The 18,079-nt window shown below is 36.9% G+C and overlaps 1 protein-coding gene across 3 annotated transcripts in view; it reads right to left on the bottom strand.

Moving 5' to 3' along the window:
* Positions 1–18,079, bottom strand: part of HGF (hepatocyte growth factor) — a 57,690-nt gene that overhangs the window by 31,993 nt on the left and 7,618 nt on the right. For 2 of the 3 annotated variants that reach the window (XM_069035583.1, XM_069035598.1), the window contains exons 2-6: positions 13,379–13,544; positions 8,566–8,678; positions 7,860–7,974; positions 3,680–3,822; positions 1,870–1,990 (exon numbers count right to left, since the gene is read on the bottom strand). In XM_069035583.1, coding sequence (XP_068891684.1) covers positions 1,870–1,990; positions 3,680–3,822; positions 7,860–7,974; positions 8,566–8,678; positions 13,379–13,544 — 658 coding nt within the window. The remainder of the gene's footprint in view (positions 1–1,869; positions 1,991–3,679; positions 3,823–7,859; positions 7,975–8,565; positions 8,679–13,378; positions 13,545–18,079) is intronic. The other variant, XM_069035587.1, reaches the window with a different exon arrangement.

Below are 18,079 nucleotides of genomic sequence, written 5' to 3'. Positions count from 1 at the left end.
AGATAGTCCTTCCTGGTTTCAAAGTTATTTACATTACACCTGGATGGTATACTGTAAGTGTCTCTAGAGACTGCTGTGTTTTAATGGGTCATTTGTTCCAGACCTCTTATTTTCAGCTTACACGACTATGGGGAAAAAAAAACCAAAAAAACCAGACCAGTAAACCAAACCCCATAACATTTTATAAATCTTGTATAATCAAAGTATTATTGTTACTACCTTTAGTAGTAACAGAGCTAATTAACATCAGTGTATCAGAAATCCACTGGACTACATTAGTATTCTGAAAGCCAATACAGATCAGTTCAATCTGGATGGGTTGCTTTTTTTTTAAAAAACCCCCACTTTATTACTGTCTCAAAACTCTCAAGAAGATGTTCTCTGAAGGAATTATTTCAAAGAGGAAGATGATTGTTCGTAAGACTGTGGTTAGTCTGAAAAGTTATTTTGCAAACAATCAGAAATTAATGGAAAAAAAGACATTTCCTCCTGACAGTAAAATTATTATTCTTTGTACCCAGGAGTTCTATAAATGTTTCACTCCCAAGGAACAAAACTGTTTCTGTGCCTTATTCTAGAATGCACAGTAAGTGCATGGCAAAACTCAGAAACAGATTATCTTCCATCCCACTCTGCTAACACAAAATATTTATTGTGGCAGAACAATGGGATAGCCTGCTATTATTCATGAAGCAGATCATCCAAGCCAAGGGAAAAAAAAGACTATACCACATAACCTCCAAAACTGCAGATCCTCAATATTTTGCTGAATAATCATGCTTTCTAAAATCTACCAGTACCCATATTTCTTAGAATAAAAATAATGCTTTATTTAGTGAAACACTTTAACACATAAAAAGATAACTTCAGTGGAAGGTCTTAATCATTCTGGTTTTGTTGATTCTTGCATTCTTCATCTGGCAGTTTAAGTTTATTCAAAACAATATATAAATGGAGTTAAGCCAAAATCCAGAATAAAACTAAAATGAAACTGTAGTCTGGTTTGAGATGAAGAGAGACCCCCTCCTGTGTGGCCTAACCCCTGCACACCCCCTCCCTCCCACAGTACTTTCAGAAGTGTGTATTATGGATGACCCTTTGTAGTTGGGTGAATTTGGCCCTCTAGGACAAACCCTAACAGGGATGAAATTTGCCTTGCTGTTTCTGACTCAACTTTTGGCACTGTGAATCTGTGCCTAAATAAAAAAAAAAAAAAACCCAGAAACAAAAAAGTCTAAGAAAGAAATCCATGTCCATAAAATGCTAAACAGAATTATTAAATCCTTTCCCAGGGTGGAAAAACAGATGCAGTCGGCAAACATTTTGGTGAAATAAATTGGATATTTAAATGTCACTATAATGGAAGATCACCCACAGCTTTAAAGCTATTCAATATTGCAAAAAAGAGAATATTGTTACTTGACAATACTGGAAGTTTATATTCAGTAACTGTGTTAAGAAAACGAACAAAAATTCATGACTTTAAATCATTATTTACTATGTGATTAACGTATTTAAGCTGACTGCAGCTGCATATCTATATATAGAGAAATATTCTGAGGTTATTTACTTACTGTCAATGAAGCTACGGAGAAAGTTTTGGTCAATGAAAGTATTAGGTGCACATCACTACACCAATCAGGCATGGGATGTAATCAGAACTGCACAAAACAGCCTCTACTCCCCATCCTGCATCTCCATTGTGACAGTAGCCAGCCTACACCATGGGCCAGGAACCCAAGCATCTAAAACTGGTGAACTCCATAAATTTCAGTTGACCTAATGCTAGTTTTCCTCAGCTGTTTCCAGAATGTGTGTAATTTTCAAATTATGACCACATGGTCTTGCTTGGGGGGGAGGAGAGGTTACCTCTCTGGACGAAATTTGTGCTTGTGTGGTCTCTGAAGATCCCAGCGCTGACACTCCTTGCCCGTCTCGGTGTGATCCATTGGCCCTCTATAACTCTCTCCATTGCAGGTCATGCATTCAACTAGGGAAAAAAAAATAGACACTAGGCATTTATTACACTGATAACTTATACCACAAAAAAACCCCAACGAAAAACCCCAACATGTTCCTGCTCTTATATATTGAAACCAACCTAAAGAGGTATTAAAAAATTGTACCTTTCTGTTGGGTTGGTATGTGTAATGCCCTTTGGAATATGATCGTATCTGTTAGAGCTAATCCAGATGCTTAAATTGTATATCACTTTATAGGACACTTACAGTTTTGAAGCAGGTAGGGATGAGCTAGTAGAGGCATTCATGTTCCTATCAGATTTTTACTAATCTTACTTATGGTTAGTAAGAGAGATGCATATAGCTAAGGAAGAAGTATTTTTTAAAGGTGGTATAATCTAATTAAGCACCAAGTATTATTCTAAATCACTAAGTCAGTATAACTACAGGACAAGTTGAAGTGCACAATAATGGCTGAATCCCAATTTTAGTGCAGTGCAATATGTCTGTTTTAATACTCAGCACTTTCAGCTACAAATGATACTGTATTTTTTTGCTACCAATGATTTTTGGCAGCTTAAACTAAGATACATTTTCAGTCCGGGTTTAGGATAGTAGGTAGGGTGCATAGAGGGAGAGTGGGCAAAAGTTACCAAAGGAATTTGAAAGCATTGTTGAGCAAAATTTAGAATGAGAGCTCTGAAAATATAAAATAAATTCACCATAATTAACTGTAGACAAACTTCTCAAGTACTCCCTAATTAGAGTAATTGTAAGGAAGGATCATTTAGAAAATATTATTTTATGGAATTACAAATATCACTAAACTTCAGCTACCAAAGTCTTCATCCTGAAATGAGCTCCAGGTCTTACCCCATTTGAAACTCACATAAATTTATCTTTAAATGAGGTGTTTTAACAAATTCTCAAGCTCTTTAAATGATTCTCTTCCTTCTTCTTTTTTTCTCTCCCTCTTTGCCTCCCTCCCCGCCTCCCTCCCTCCCTCCCTATCTTCTTCCTTTCCTAACGACAGCATAACTATTGCATGTGACACATTAGCAGGAAAATTAAAGGCATCCTATCTTGAAGATTTAAATAGGTTGGTTGACTGGAACTGAATTGGCTGATTAGCAAGATACAAGAGCTTAGTTTGGAGGTTAACAGAATTTAAAAGTCAAAAAATGCAATGGTGCATATAAGGCATCTTTCAAACTCTGTGACTTGAAAGTCAAATGGGGTTGGATTTGTAAAGAGTTATACTTATTTACAGTATTTATTCAAAACACAAAATGCATGCTTATCTTAAGCTTTCATCTTGTAATCCACTATCTATATTTTCATCAAAAAGAAAATGAAAAGCTGATTTTACTATGGAATGGCACTAGATGATTTTATCACATAGTAATACTGAAATTGTTAATGGATTCAGTATAGGCTAGACAAGCCAAAACAAAGGGTCACATTTGCGTGATCAGCACAACTTCATTGTTCAAGCTCCTCCATAACCTGAAAAAAGCTGCTGAGCCTGAAACCTTCCAGCGCACTGGAACATAACAAGATCTCCTCTTCCTCTAACAACTTCTTGCTATATGAGTTACTCTCACTGAGAAATCACCTATTCTTTCTTTAAAGGCCGTGAGCAAGTGATTACTGGATGTTCTGTGCAGCTGCTGTCAGCAGAGCAAAGGCAGCTTCCTGCAGAAGCTGTGCTGGGTTACCTTCTGAGCAGAGGGGGATGTCACAGACTTCATGGCGTGTTTCTGGACTGGTGGTGAAACACCAAGGGCCTCCCTCTTCCCCTCGAGGGTTTCGACAGTAGTTTTCCCTCAGGTCTTTTCCCCGATAGCTCGAAGGCAAAAAGCTAGTTTTAAAATGACAATCATTACAGTATAAGAGCATGCAAACTTTGGGGTTAATCATACTACTTTTGCAAATAGTTAGAAACAATCACATTTCTGCTTCCTTCTCCCTCCACCCTGCCTAAGCAAATGCACACGCCCAAATATCTGTCCGTACACAAATACACATCTTCAGTTGGGATTACTCAACCTAAATGGCCTAAATCTGGGACAATTTGTCTAGCCCATAGCGTGCTCTAGAGAGTTTTACTCCCATCCCTCAGCTGTCCAGAACCAACTATCTCTGGCAGAGCCAGAGGCAGTCGCACACTCCCTGCCAGCCTGCCCTGTATTCTCCTACAGGAGCTCTGGGTGCATAGGGGTTCATTGGATCTGTAGCCATGTCAGGTCTGTCCTTCCCGTGCATATAGGCACATACAACAAGTCCATCTGGGCTCAGAGTGCAGCTACCATGTGAAACCCACAAGCAGAGAAACCTCTCTGCATCCCTTGCCAGGCAGCAGCAAGAACTGATCATCAGGACCATGAGAGTGTGACCATGTGCTACACCTCACTGAGAGGCTTTCAGTGCCTGAAACCATGGACTGCTTTGCATTTCAGCACAAGAAACTTCGCCAGATGCCATTTTAGCTGTGTTACTTCATGTTCTGCCAGAGGCCCCACTATTGCCACCTTCAGGTCTGCTGCTTACAGACCCCCTCATAATCACATTGTATAGGTTCAGACATTTAACAGCACCCCAGATGACTTAAAATGTCCAGAGTCAAGGTGCTGTCTTCTCAGGTATCTCTAAAAGTATGTGCTTAACTCTAGAGAAACCATCACATGCACACTGACATCTAGAGATATATAAATATCTACACATAAAAGTAATGCTAGCTTATTTTCCCCACAAAATAAGGAACAGCTAACCCCATAGTAAGGAACCCAACCCCAGAGCTGGTCTGTTCAATGCCACTCCAACAGCTCATGACCACATTCAGGCTGCATATTGCAGACAAATCCAGTGGCATTTCGCTGCCTGTTACATTAAACAGCAGCTAAATCTCTGTAGTTACAAAACACCTTAAATTCAGAGATCTGTGCATGAAGGTTTTTTTTGTTAATTGAAATACTGGGCTAACTACATAGGGGATCACATAAAACTTGTAACTGAACTTAATTAATTTATTTCATTTTTGAGATTTATACTATTTGTTCCATTTTTTTTGAAACAATATGTAAGCTGTGATGGAAATATCACAAATAATGCACCTTTTATTCTGAAAATACCTAATATTTTATTTTGAGTGTTTTGAGACAAACAAGAAAAAATTTTGACATATAACATTTTATTCAAGTTTTATTCCCATTAATGAAATACTTGAACTAACTGAAGTGAAAAATACCTCTGTTAATCACATTGTGGTTCTAGTCAGTGCAATGTGGAAGCATTATATAAAAGTGGGGGGTTTTTTTATTTTTGGTGCTTGAAGAGATTAATTTTTATGTCATTCCTGCTGCCTATAAAATTGTTGCTTCTGTTTTTCCTCTGTAGTCTTATAATGTAAGTATCCTAAACTTTTTTTTAATTAAAGGGCCCCAGGAAAACATTTCTGATGGGAATTCCAACCTGCAGATGTGTGAAAATTGTATGTCAGTGCATATTAGAATATTTCATGTTACTTTTCTACTCATTAGAAAATACAGTGAAAAGGCATCTCAAATTACATCAGATATGCTGTAAGAACATTAAAAAAAGAAAGTCTAAATGAGTAGCACTGGGAACACAAGATGGGTCAGATATACAAATGGCTTCAACAGGTACTGAAGCAACATTCTTGAGAGAGGAAAAGATGAATTGCTGTAAAGACTTACCCAGAAATGGAAGACAGGGCCACTCCTAAAACTGATGATTTAGTTCATCTACATTACGTAAGGAGAAAAAGAAAAAAAGCCAAAAACTGAAGCCAGTAAGAGTAATGGTAAAAACAGATTCAACCACACAAAAGCCATGGAAATTATCCAAAAGCCTGTGAAGTACTTGTCTACTCTTTGACCATTTCTCTTTGAGCCCTTTTTACATTGGATTTATCAATTTAAAACTCTCTGAGAGTCTTAAAATCTGTACTAGTATGTAGATGACAATAATAGCCAGGTTTTGCTGGGAGTCTCAGTGTTCTAATGGAATACAAATAAATAAAAATATGACTTGCTAGACTGAAGCAAAAGTTTAAAGTTTCAAGTTATTTCAATTCTTTCTAGAAATATAATTTTAAAATCATTAAAACACATTTCTCCCTTCAATATGAGAAAAGGATTTATTTTCCAATGGCACTTTGTGATAATCAGATGTTGAAAAAAATAAGTCTTTTGTACTAATAAGTTCCAAACACATCACTACTGTCTGCTTCTTCCCATCTCCCTCATGTCTCTGATGATGAAATCATATTTTCTGATGTTGAAAAACAAAATTAGCATGCAGCCATCTCATTTATCCGGTGACCTTTTAAAAATTAAACTTATTGCACAAGGCAGGAGAAGAGTCATTCTCATAAAATTCATCGTAGAAGAGTGGCTGTCCAAATGTATTGGATAAAACTGTGTGTGTGATAAAACTGTGTATGTTATATATTAAAATGCAATTTTGTGATAATGTGTGCTATCCAGACACTTTCCTTTCTCTAATTAAATAAAGTCACATGTATATTATGTAGAATATATGCTCATTTTTGCTTAGGTTGTAATGAATTAGAATTCTTTCACTTCTGAAAGACAAAGGTATATACTTCAAGGTGTTGAGTCTCAATAAGTCATTGCTTTGAGGTCTGGTGGCACTTATGGCATGCTCCCAGTTAAGAACAGGTCTGGTCCCAAACTGAAAAGCAGACACTGCTGTCTATACTGTAAGAGTCAAGTCCAGTAAGTCCAAGCCTGAGGCTCAGCTTTGTAACACATCATAAGAGGACAGAACTCAAGTATCCTTTGCCTTTTAATGTTGTTCCAAGATATCCTCTTGCACACTGGATTGATTTGGTCAGAACAGGGCTGAGCAGTGCCCAGCCCAGTTCCTCACTAGAGATCTCCAGTTTGGCTCCTCCTAAACAAATTGCTGACACTGGGAGTCCTGAGCAAAAGGCAGCAATGTGGATAGCAAGCTTATGGGTGAGAGGACACTTTGGGCTTGTGTCTTAAGGTTTTATTATCTACATGGCTAAAGCCAGAACAAAAACATTGAAAGAGAAGTGGTTGAAGAGTAGACCAGTTCTTCATAGCCCTTTTACAAACTGGGAACGTTTGTTGGAGATGTATCTGTTTTTACCATTACTCTTACTAGCTTCAGACTTTCTTCTCTTTTTCCTTAGCCAATAGAGTTCAACTAGATATACCCTCAAGGTGTAGGTTTGGCCTCAGTTTCTCACTGCACCAGGTCCTAATTTGAGAAGTTAAGTCCTGTACATGCTCCCTCAGTCTTTAGTTATTGCTTGTGTGATCTGATGGGAAGGATTTCAATAGTCACTTCAGTCTTTTCCATGGATTTGTTGCCTGGCCTAAGTGCTCCATAGAGTTTAACATATTCTACAAATAATAGAGAAATGACAGTAACTATGCAAAATATGCTAACGATATTATATACTAAGCAAATAGGTGGTCTAATATCTCCCGCTTCCTAAAAGTGTGGTTTTCCAAATTGCTCATTCCTTGGGAGTGGATTAGAAAACAGTGATAAACTTCCAGACCCAGACCCTGGACTGAAATAATGCACATGTTTTGTTTCTGCCGGTAGCTAAAAGATCAAAAGGATATAAACATCTAAAAAAAACCCCCAACACAGGAAGGGAAGGGATACAGACACACAGGCTGGCATTAGGAGAGACCTCTTTGGAGAAAGTCCAAGATGATAAGGATTTTCTGGGATCTGGAGAATGGCATCTCTTGGAGAAAGGCAAGAATATACCTAAGAGATGTTGTTGTCTAAGGTTAGCTTTCCCATAAATTCTTATAGTTTATGGAAGCTGTCTGGGAACTATTCCCATTGTCTCTGCTCCTGAACTCTTACCTGTGCTCATGGGGGATCATTGAATTCCAGGCCTGACACTGGATACCACTTTTGGTAACAGATATTGTTCCCTTATAGTCTGCTCCTTTTCCAATGATACAATTTCTGACATAGTCTATTGAAATAGAAGAAAATTATGGATTTGGTTAATGTATGAAAAATTAAAGCTCATTATTAGTTTTCAAATAAAAATAATATCATTTATGAGCCCTTAATTATTCAAAACATGGTTTAATTATTGACATACATGATGACTGTCTTTCTTTTTTTTCTTCTCCCAATATTGATCACTATCTGACCCTCAAAAAATCCTGAAAATGTTTCCAATGTATCTGATTGAACAAGACTCCATGTCTGAGGACTTAAGTATCGTACTATTAATGCGGTAAATAGGAGCAATATTACATAATAAATGGTAACTCGTACAGCTGAGCTGCTCAGTACTAAACTGAAATACGAAATTCAAACTAGTATGTATGATGGTAGGCAAATATGTAGATTGGAAAACTGACCCAGAGCAAGTATGAAAATTTGCATGACAGCAAACTCAGGATATGTAAAACTAAAACTGTAGGATGCAGCTTTCAAAACGCATAAAAGCATCCATGCCCGGGATGCTCCTACAGCCAAAAAATCACTGACTGACCTCAGGGGTTTTTTTCCCCTCCATAGCTGGAAAAACAAAATCAGTAAATAAATCAGTTACCCTTCTTTTCATACAGATCAAACGCATGGTCTTGCTTCTTTCTCACACCATTTGTCAAGCTGTTGAAGGATAACCAATGGCACCGTTTTGTAACTCTGTCATAAGCAAAGGCCCTGCAAAGAAAATCTTGATGAGAAAAAAATCTCTGTGTGGTTTGTAATAATGACACATGGTCTGCCAAGGAGCATGCAATGACATCAGATTTATTTTTACTGGGAAAGTCAGAGAAACAGTCCAAATTACTATTTAAACCCACAACTGTGCTGACAAGAGCAAAGAAAAAAAGAAATTAAATTGATGTGGTCATTACATTAAATACCAGTTTGGTTGTTCACACTAATCTAAGAGTTCCCTTGTCATTAAAGATCTTTATTTTAAAACTTAGATAAATGTGACTGAGACAGCATTTGTGTCCTCAGTTATGCTGCTTTCTGGGAAAAAAACACAAAGACTAGAACATCTTTGCTATGTTTACAATATGCCTCTGAAATAGTTGAGTATCTCACATTGATAGTTTGAGGAAAATTCAAGCACAAGGAATCTGTTTCTTGCCTAGAAAAACAGAGCTGTTTAAAAACAAGATTATTCTTATTTTTATGAATAAACTAAACTGTGATAGTGTACCTAGAGTTTGCCCTTGCTTGGTTTTGTCTTCTTTTTTTTCCTCTTATTTTTAACTGCTTTCTAGGAGTGAGTACAATGCACGCTGAATTGACTGGATATGGGGGAGGGCAAGAAAGACAAACAGAAATCCAAAGAGTAAAAACACTTTCTTTCAATACTTGAAATGAAAAATGCAGACCTTTTTCACCAAAATAGTTTTGGAAGGATAGTTTCTAAGTATAGGGAAAATCTGTTTAAGGATTTTAAAAACACAGTTGACCACCTTGGAGGGGGCAACAGTTACTCCAACAAGGAAATTTTTAAAAAAAAGAAGAAAAAATCTCCACAGGTGTTTTTTCCTTAATTTTTTCATTTGAATCAAATAACAAATCACTTATTTCCTCTAGCCTACCACAAAATCTACATTTCTGTCACTCATCCCATGCCTCCTGAGATATTTTATTCTGATCTGAGAAGGCATTTTAACACTACTTGATAATACCCAAAAGACACACAGATTTCTTACACTTCATCCATACTTTGGCTGTGCCATATTCCTCGGCACTGCAGCACTGCATCCCTCAACAAAAAGCTCCTTGATCTTCATTTATTTTGCCATACAAGCTTTCCATGTGAGATCTTGCTGGCTTCAGTTAAAAATACTACAAGATCCTATCCAATCTCCTAAGTCTTCTCTTTCAAACATCATCTTCATTATCGTTTCCATCACCAAACAGATTTTTCATCCAACTGCTCTCTCTACTCTGTTGACTCCGAATGTTTCCAACCTGCTAACCTTCATCCCTCTACCCTTGTGCAGCCTTCTGTTCTCTTCTGGCTGATTCTCAAATTTGAGCATATCCAAGTGCCTCTAACTCCATCTTCACAAAAATATCCTTGACCTTTCCTGCCTTTCCAATTACATTCTCGTTTCCTCTCCTCCCTCCTAAAGTGGGAATGCAGAATGCACTGTTTACAAACAATTCTTTCAGTTTTTGCCTTTCAGTTGCCTTTTGGTTTCTTTCCAGTTTGGCTTCAACCACTTCTGCACATAAAAGTTTCTAACAATCTTTTCTTGGACCCAAATCTGAAGGGTTTTTGTACTTCCAAAGTCAACATGTTTGAGCAAATTCTTGGACTTTCTTCTACTGATACTGCCGATCACAACAATATTTTTGTTTCTCTTTTTACTGAGATAGTCTGTAGATTTTCTTATCAAGTACTGAAATTCTGTTGTCTATACTGAAATCCCTTCCTGTGTAAATACAGACACTGAGGAGATAGCAGAGGATAAGACAGTGACAACTTTGCAGCTGAGGAAGGGACATACCTGCAAAAGTCACCTGCATAGCCAGTAAAATAGTAACTATATTACCTTTTTCTCGTCCATAGGAATTGTAGGGGGAAAAACTGCAAGGATGACTGTAGGAAAACAGTGGGAGTAATGGACTGAAATGGTGGTGAAACAAAGGAATAGAACAGCTTAGCAGCAGCAGCAGCTTGGTAAAACTGATAGGAAAGGCAGAAAAAGATGAACAAAGATTTATGAATTCAAAAACACAGTGTAAGTGAATTTAAGGAGTTTTTTGATGGAGGATTTTAGGAATAACATTATGAAAAAGAAACAAGTCTAGATAAGGATCTTGTAACTCAGCTGGAAATAAACAAGATCTGTGCAAGCATGACAGCAAGGGAATAGAGGAAACATCTGGTCTGAAAAGTGACATACATTAGCTTCAACAAAAAAGTGTCAGAATTGAAACCAGCAAGGATTAATGATTAAACAGTAAAATAACTCAAAATTTACTTGCAAGTGATACAGAAACTTATAATAAAGAAAGTTGTCTGAATTTTGTTTCCTCCCAGAAAATAAGGAGTGCCTGAACCTTTACAAGCCTATAGTGCCTGAAATCTGCTACCTTACCACTTGCTGGCAAAAAAGAAACCTAAACCTGTTCCTGCTTGTGTACCTCACAGGGCACAGACCCAGCTGTTGTTGCTCCCAGTGTTATTGTCAGAATTATGTTACAAAGCAATTCCATTTTTAATTCTTACATAAAGTTTGCATCCAGAAAATAAAACACTGGTGCTGTGACCCAAGTGATGGGGAACTGCTGCATGGATATGGAGTATGAGGATCAAGCCAAGAAAATATCAATAAACATAGGAAATTTCAAGTCTCGTATTTCAAGCATTTAAAATGTCATTTTGTGTTACTTCTTATTTTAGAATGCTCCCACAGCAGGCAGGAAGCTAATTGATTTTCATTTAAGTTGGCAACAAATTTCACCTTGTAGTAACCATGTGCTGGTATGAAGTTAAAGACTGGGATCCTAGGAATAAAAGGGAAACATTAGTAATCACTGGATCCTTTAAAAGGGAACACATGTAAAATGTGTGTTTACAGTAGCATCAAAGAACAGTTCACACTACAACAAGGCTCATATGGGGCCAAAAGTGAAACCACAAGAATGTTCTAAGATCCCAGAAAAGAAAATCTCATGTGCTCTGCTGCATAGCGGTAGCACAGGCAAGACATGATCACCTACACCTCTACTGCGAAAGCAGGTTTTTAGCACCATCCATGCTAAAAGACCGCCAGGGAAAAAAGGAATTCAGAGAGCAAGTAATCAGATTTGCAATCCTTTTCCATATTCAGTGCAAAGTAATTGCACGACAGATTGTCATTCTGTTATCTGTGAGCAGGACTTTTCCATGCTGTGTTCTCAAAGTCCCTCATGGCTCCTCTGTGTTGTATTGACTCATTAAGGGAGAATTTGCTCCTTAAGATATCCATCAGACACTGCATCACTTAACAAATAAGAAAAAATTCTACAAAACATGAGAACACTTGAAAAATTCAGAGAGATTCTATATTAATTTTATTATAAAATGGCTTTGACACTTATATTAACTTGCTTTTTATTTTCAGAACACAAAAGATAGCATGCAGAGCAACTACAAATAGCTTTAGAAAGTTTTCCTAATCTGATGCTAGAATACAGAATTGTTGTTTGCTTGGCATTATTCAGAATTTATTTTACACTGTGATACTTAATTTTGCAATACTCCTTGTTGCTGCTCATCAGAACTCAAGGGTGTCTTGCTGTATTGAATACAACCTGATCCTCTTGGCAATGACATCAACGGAAGCTCTGCCAACAGGGAAAGGAGTGGCTTGTACCATGTCAAAAATATTAGTGCCCGGAAAATATTTTCTGTCTGAAAGAAGTTAACTCTGCTCATTGTTTACACATATCAATAGACAGAGCACAGAATGATATGAATGAGATCTTGCAACAATGGAATTAAAGGCTTACAGAAGAATTAAATCAGAGTTTAGAACCTTCTCTGCCAGGGAAGAACTTTTGTTGTCACATTTGGTCTAGCTTCCATTTGCACCAACTGTCAAAACTTTTTTATCTTCCAAGTTCAGGCTCACATTTAGCCCAGTACTCACCAGTACAGAAGTCATCCACTCTCTCCAAGATTCTTCTGCATTCATGGCCTTTCATTGATTTCTAATGGTCTAGACTAAGAGAGGCCAGGGGGATCATATAAGTCTCATACATCAGAAAAATAATAGTGATTTGTTTCAAAAAATAGTAGAGAATATGTACAAGGCAGACAAGCAATCAGCTGCATGATGTGTTTCTAAGAGACAGCAGATGCTGAAGGATAGCTATCCACAGCCCAGGTTTGATTCCATTGTATCGGATTCTCAGTACTTGCCAGTGAACTTCAGCAGGGCATGTATCTGTGCTCCATGTGTGAGGTTCTCATTGATTTCAGCAGGAGTAATGTGCAAAGAATGAAGACAGAATATGGTCTGAAGTGGTGCTGAAATACTACAGCTGTGATGTGTGACAATAACCATTTTATAAGAGACATAAAAATCTCAGAAATGTTCACCGAACGCTACACTGCGGCCCAAGTCATCCACATCTTAACGAGTACATTTTTTCAGCTATGTTATGGAAAAGATTACAGACTGGGAAACCTAAGAAAGCACACAACTCAGACAAAGCCTCAAAAAAGACTGACACTCTCTGGACAGGTAGAGCAAGATCCCTGAAATCAAAAATCACAATCTTTATTTTTTTCTCGGTACAAGCTACCACTGATGACAATTACAGAGAGACCTTTGGTCAAAGGCTGCTATACAGGTTTCCTTAGGGAAAAAAATAAACAAAACAGATATATAACTTACTTGCAAGGGAATGAAAGGCCCTTGTTCCTGCTGCATCTCTTTGCGCATTGCTCTGTGGTATTTAACAGCTTAGTTTTTACTTCCAGTGTTTTGTTTACTTTAATGAGCATCAACTCTCCTGTTTTTTTGAAGTCATGAAGAGGATTTCTCTTTTTCCCTTTACCCTCTATAAAAAAGAAGTAAAGAACAAAAAACAAACAAGAATAAAATAAAACATTGTAAAGAAGAGTGCTGAGATTAAAGATGGCATTAGATATGGATAACATTTCACAGGAATTATATCATCTTCAATATCTAAAGCTTAGAGAATCTCACAAAAATATGGTATAAATATATACTGCATAAGAATTGATTCTTTTAGATTGTGATTTCCATTTTTGAATCCAAAATAGTAGGAATTATAGCAAAACCAGTTTCAAATAGACTTGCATAAAAGAGTAAGAGGAAAGTTTCTCACCCTTTGTAAATTTTATTCAGAACCTCCAAAATATGCCTGATAATTATCTGAGATCTTGTAAATATTTCCATGGAAAACTCAAGTGAAAAAGAGTACCACTTGCAGAATGCAAAAAACTTCGTTTTCAAAAAGATAAACTCATGGCAACTTATGAAAAGAAGTGGACTCCAGAAGTGACACAAAATTATCATTTGTCCTCTTGCTGCTCCAAGCAAGACACACTCAGTGTGAGTGCTGTGTCCAGTTTAAATGTGACTGTACTAGAGATGTTAACTCACAGAAAAGATTATGAGGTTGAACAGAGGCCATAGCAGGGAAACAGTCTGCAGTTTTCTGCAAAGTTTTCTGCGCAAATGAACGCATTGATCTGGTTTCCATTTCCCTACTGAAAAGCCCAGAGGAAGAGATATAAAATGGAGTGAAGAAGATTGGCTAGAGATGTCTGCCTAAAGTTCAAGAGGAAAGGTCTTTGATATCTGCAAGAATATTCCAGAATTTTCCCTATATTTATTTATATTTTTACTTTGCATTCCACAAAAATCAGTCTGCCAGTGAGGGCTACTCCATTGTCTGTGAGGGCGTACAATACATTTGGAGAGTAATTGTCCCTATTCTGTCAGATGAGTAACACAGGGAGAATAAATTGCCTGTGGATCTATTTCTCCTATTTCACTCAGTGATCCCAGATGATCTTTTTGGATTAGATGGCTTATCCACGTAAGGTTAGGTGAATAAATTCCTCCTTAGTTTACACAGAAGATAATAGCATTTTCCATAACTTATTTCCATGTAACTGTATTCACAGCTGTACTTCCTTTTTCTCTACAGACTCTGCAACAATAATAGAATACAAATGCTCAGGTTCAATTTGTTAAATTTTGCCAGAGTTTTTCCAATATATAAAACCTCAGCTTAGATCTATCTGAATAGATCCTCATGCATGTGCAGAGTGCACTCAGGCCAGTAAAGTTTTGCTTGGTGCACTCTGCAGAAGCTCAGAATAACTCAATTGCAATAGCCAAGGCTCTGGGGGAGTTACTGACAGCTCCACATACTGAAAACCCAAAGAGGACTTAGGGGTGTTCCCTTTGCAGAACTTCCATCCTGATCACTGAGTTCACATTTTCGCTGGATTCAGCTAAACCACACCTCTCAGTGGTGAGTTATCCCTAAGACACCTAGAAATATAACAAAGACATTTAAATTAGATCTCATCAAGCTTCAGATTTAAAAAAAATATCTCTGCTGTAACATCCCTATAAAATAATCTTCCCCCATCCTCTTCTCTTTCTTTTGAACTGATGAAAATAAACTCTGCTACTCCTCAGCATCTAATAGCTCAAAATTTTAATCCCAATCACAAACATTTAAAGAAAAAAAAAATATTTAGCTTTAAATATAGTATCATTATATGAAGATGCTTTTGATTAAAAAATCAAATGCTAATACTTTTGGTGTTGTGTTACGGACTCATATCAGCTCTCTTCATTTCCAGCCTTCTATTTGTGCAGTGCACATGCACCCAAAATGAATCACTGCTTAGGGAGATGTTATGAGGACATTGCCATCTTAAGGATCAGCATCCTGTTACTGGAAACAGTTGTGTCTACACTGAAGCTGCTTTATTTTTTGCTGTACCTGTGACAGAGCCAAAAGGCTGCAAAAAGGATTGCATTTACCCCTTAAGTCAACCACACAAAAACAAATATTCTATGAAGCTTTTGTGGTGTATTTCTCAATCTATTATCTTCCAAGACATACTTGTTAGTTTTACGTTGTCTCAGCCAAGACTTTTATGTTAAGTGGTAATAAGAATCTGTAGAAAAATATCAAAGTATTTTCTTTCAGTTCCTGATACTGACATTTCCCATCTACTGATAAGTGTCATTTCTTAATTCCCAATGATAACAGCTTTTGAAACTCACCAGCCAGCATGCAAGAATACGATTTTAAAAATTAAGAAATTCTGTTCTGCCTGAAAAATATGGTAGAGAGTTCTGCTTTTTTTTTGTCCTTCTTTTCCTAGCAGTTGTCCAAAGAGGATTATGGGTTTGATCTTGCATTTAGCAATTCATAACAGCCTGATTTACTTTAGCTTTCAAACAACAACATTCTATGTCTTGCCTATAATCCAAAAGGCAAAGGGCCAAGTGCATCTGTGGTGTGACTGTTAGAAATATCAGAATAATGCAACACACTACTTTTACAATTCTCACAACAAAATGTATAAAAATAATATTCTTTTTGTGTCAAATTAGGTGCCTTTATTAATACAATATTTACTCAAATAGAGCCTTAGGCATGCTCCACATTAAAGGTTAGCATGCAGTATGCTATAATTAATGCAACTAATTTGTGATTGCGATTCATTTCAAATTTTTAAACTTTGATTAATCAGGACTTCTGCCCATTTTGTGGGCCATGTCCTCTGATGTTTCCTGTAGTTTCATATCATATTACCAAGGAAGTCTGACATTGCACTTTAATTTGAAAATAATAGTAGCTGATTCAAACACAAAAGAATCCAGTCAAATATGAACCAACATTTTTTCTTCAACAGAAACAACCACTAACTAAAAATATTCCTTGAGTCAACTTACAAAAAAAAAAAATCCTCAAAAAGGTGAGGGTGGTGCCTTTTTCTATTTCTTAACATGAAGTTGAAAAGAAAACAGAAGAGCTCAGTCAGTACCCAAGGAAATGGGCACTGACACATTTGCTCTAGTAGGATGCAGCATTGGACAAGTGCTCCACAACCTCATTTGGGATTTCCAGTCTGGCTGCTGGAGTTCCTCATTTTCACAAAAGGCTTTAAATATTTACTTAAGGACAAAGGTACCTCACAGGGAAAGACATTTACCTTGGAGCTACAAGAACTCACCTATCCGTTCCCTTACTACATTTTCAAATGAAGTTTCTGTGCAATCTTCTCAGATAAGAATCATTGACTGGACTGCCAAACTATAGCACACCAGGAGGAAAAGATCTCCAACAATACCTTTTCTTGGAGCAGTTCCAGTCCATGTCAAATGATCTCAATAACCAGAGATAAAGAAAATTGTCATTGTGCAGCATTTTTGTAAGAAAACTCACCAGCAAGTTTCAGTGCCTGTATTCTAGAACCTACTTAACATTAATTTTAATTATATTTATACAAAACAGAACTAGTAACACAGAGAACTGAGAGCAATGGATGCCACAGCATACAATATCATAGAAAGACACTTTTTTAATTAACAAGAAAAACAGGTTTTAATCAGCAAAGGTGTTTATATTTTGATCTCTCTTTCTCTCCAGATGTTCTCAAACCACTGGGCTGATAGAAAAATGACAGCAAAATAGCTTATTTTTTTTCTCTTCTGGCCTTGTGTCCCACACCAAAAAGGGCTTTGGGTTCCCAAACCACCACATCACTCAGTTCTGAAACTTCCTGATTATGTTCCATATCTCAAATTAAAATTTACTCCTCGCAGAATACAATTGGTCTGATACTGAGCTATATGAGAGTCAAGAAATTCAGTATAAATCTAGTTTCAGGTTATTTAGAGTTCAAACGCCTAAGCAAGTCACATTTCACACCCTCAGGTCTTAGTCTGATCACAAAATGTATTTGGTTTTGCATTATCTATTTAGTAGTAAAAAACCTAATACAACAAATAGAATACCATTGCTGTGGTAATCAAAACAGAATACAGGGAGTCATAAGGCCCAAAGATCACCTTTGTCCATTTTAATGAGATCAAAACATTACTTGTGCTATCTACAGCAAAAGTTTACAAGGAGATTACCTGACTTTATCTACTTCATTGATAATCCCTTTCTCCTTCCTCCATCACTCCAGCTGTTTCTAATACAGATGTATATTTTAGGCTTCAAAGTTATGGTCTTACGGAGCACAACTGGAGCATACTGGCTGCCTCCCCTAGAAGAATCTCTACTTCTGTGGACTTGTTACACATTCTACAAATCTTTTATTAAATACCAGTTATGATGGTGTCCAGCATGTCAGCTTCCATGGTTTCCAAATTTCACTCTAGCATACGCAAAAGTTGGTACTTTCTTAAAGAAACACATCTTGGAGTCTCCGGGTAATGGAAGAAAGCTTATTCCTTTTGTTTCTTTCTAATTTTGCATCCCACTTTGTTATCCAGAGCAAAACCAACAAAACACCAGGTTTTCCAAATGGGAAGATAAATACGTTTAAATTAAATGTTTATGTTTAAATTTAGATTCTTAATGAAAAC

Source organism: Aphelocoma coerulescens, chromosome 1A, assembly GCF_041296385.1.
Source record: "Aphelocoma coerulescens isolate FSJ_1873_10779 chromosome 1A, UR_Acoe_1.0, whole genome shotgun sequence".
In the NCBI taxonomy this organism is placed as follows: Eukaryota; Metazoa; Chordata; class Aves; order Passeriformes; family Corvidae; genus Aphelocoma; species Aphelocoma coerulescens.
This window is presented reverse-complemented; position numbering and strand designations above follow the sequence as displayed.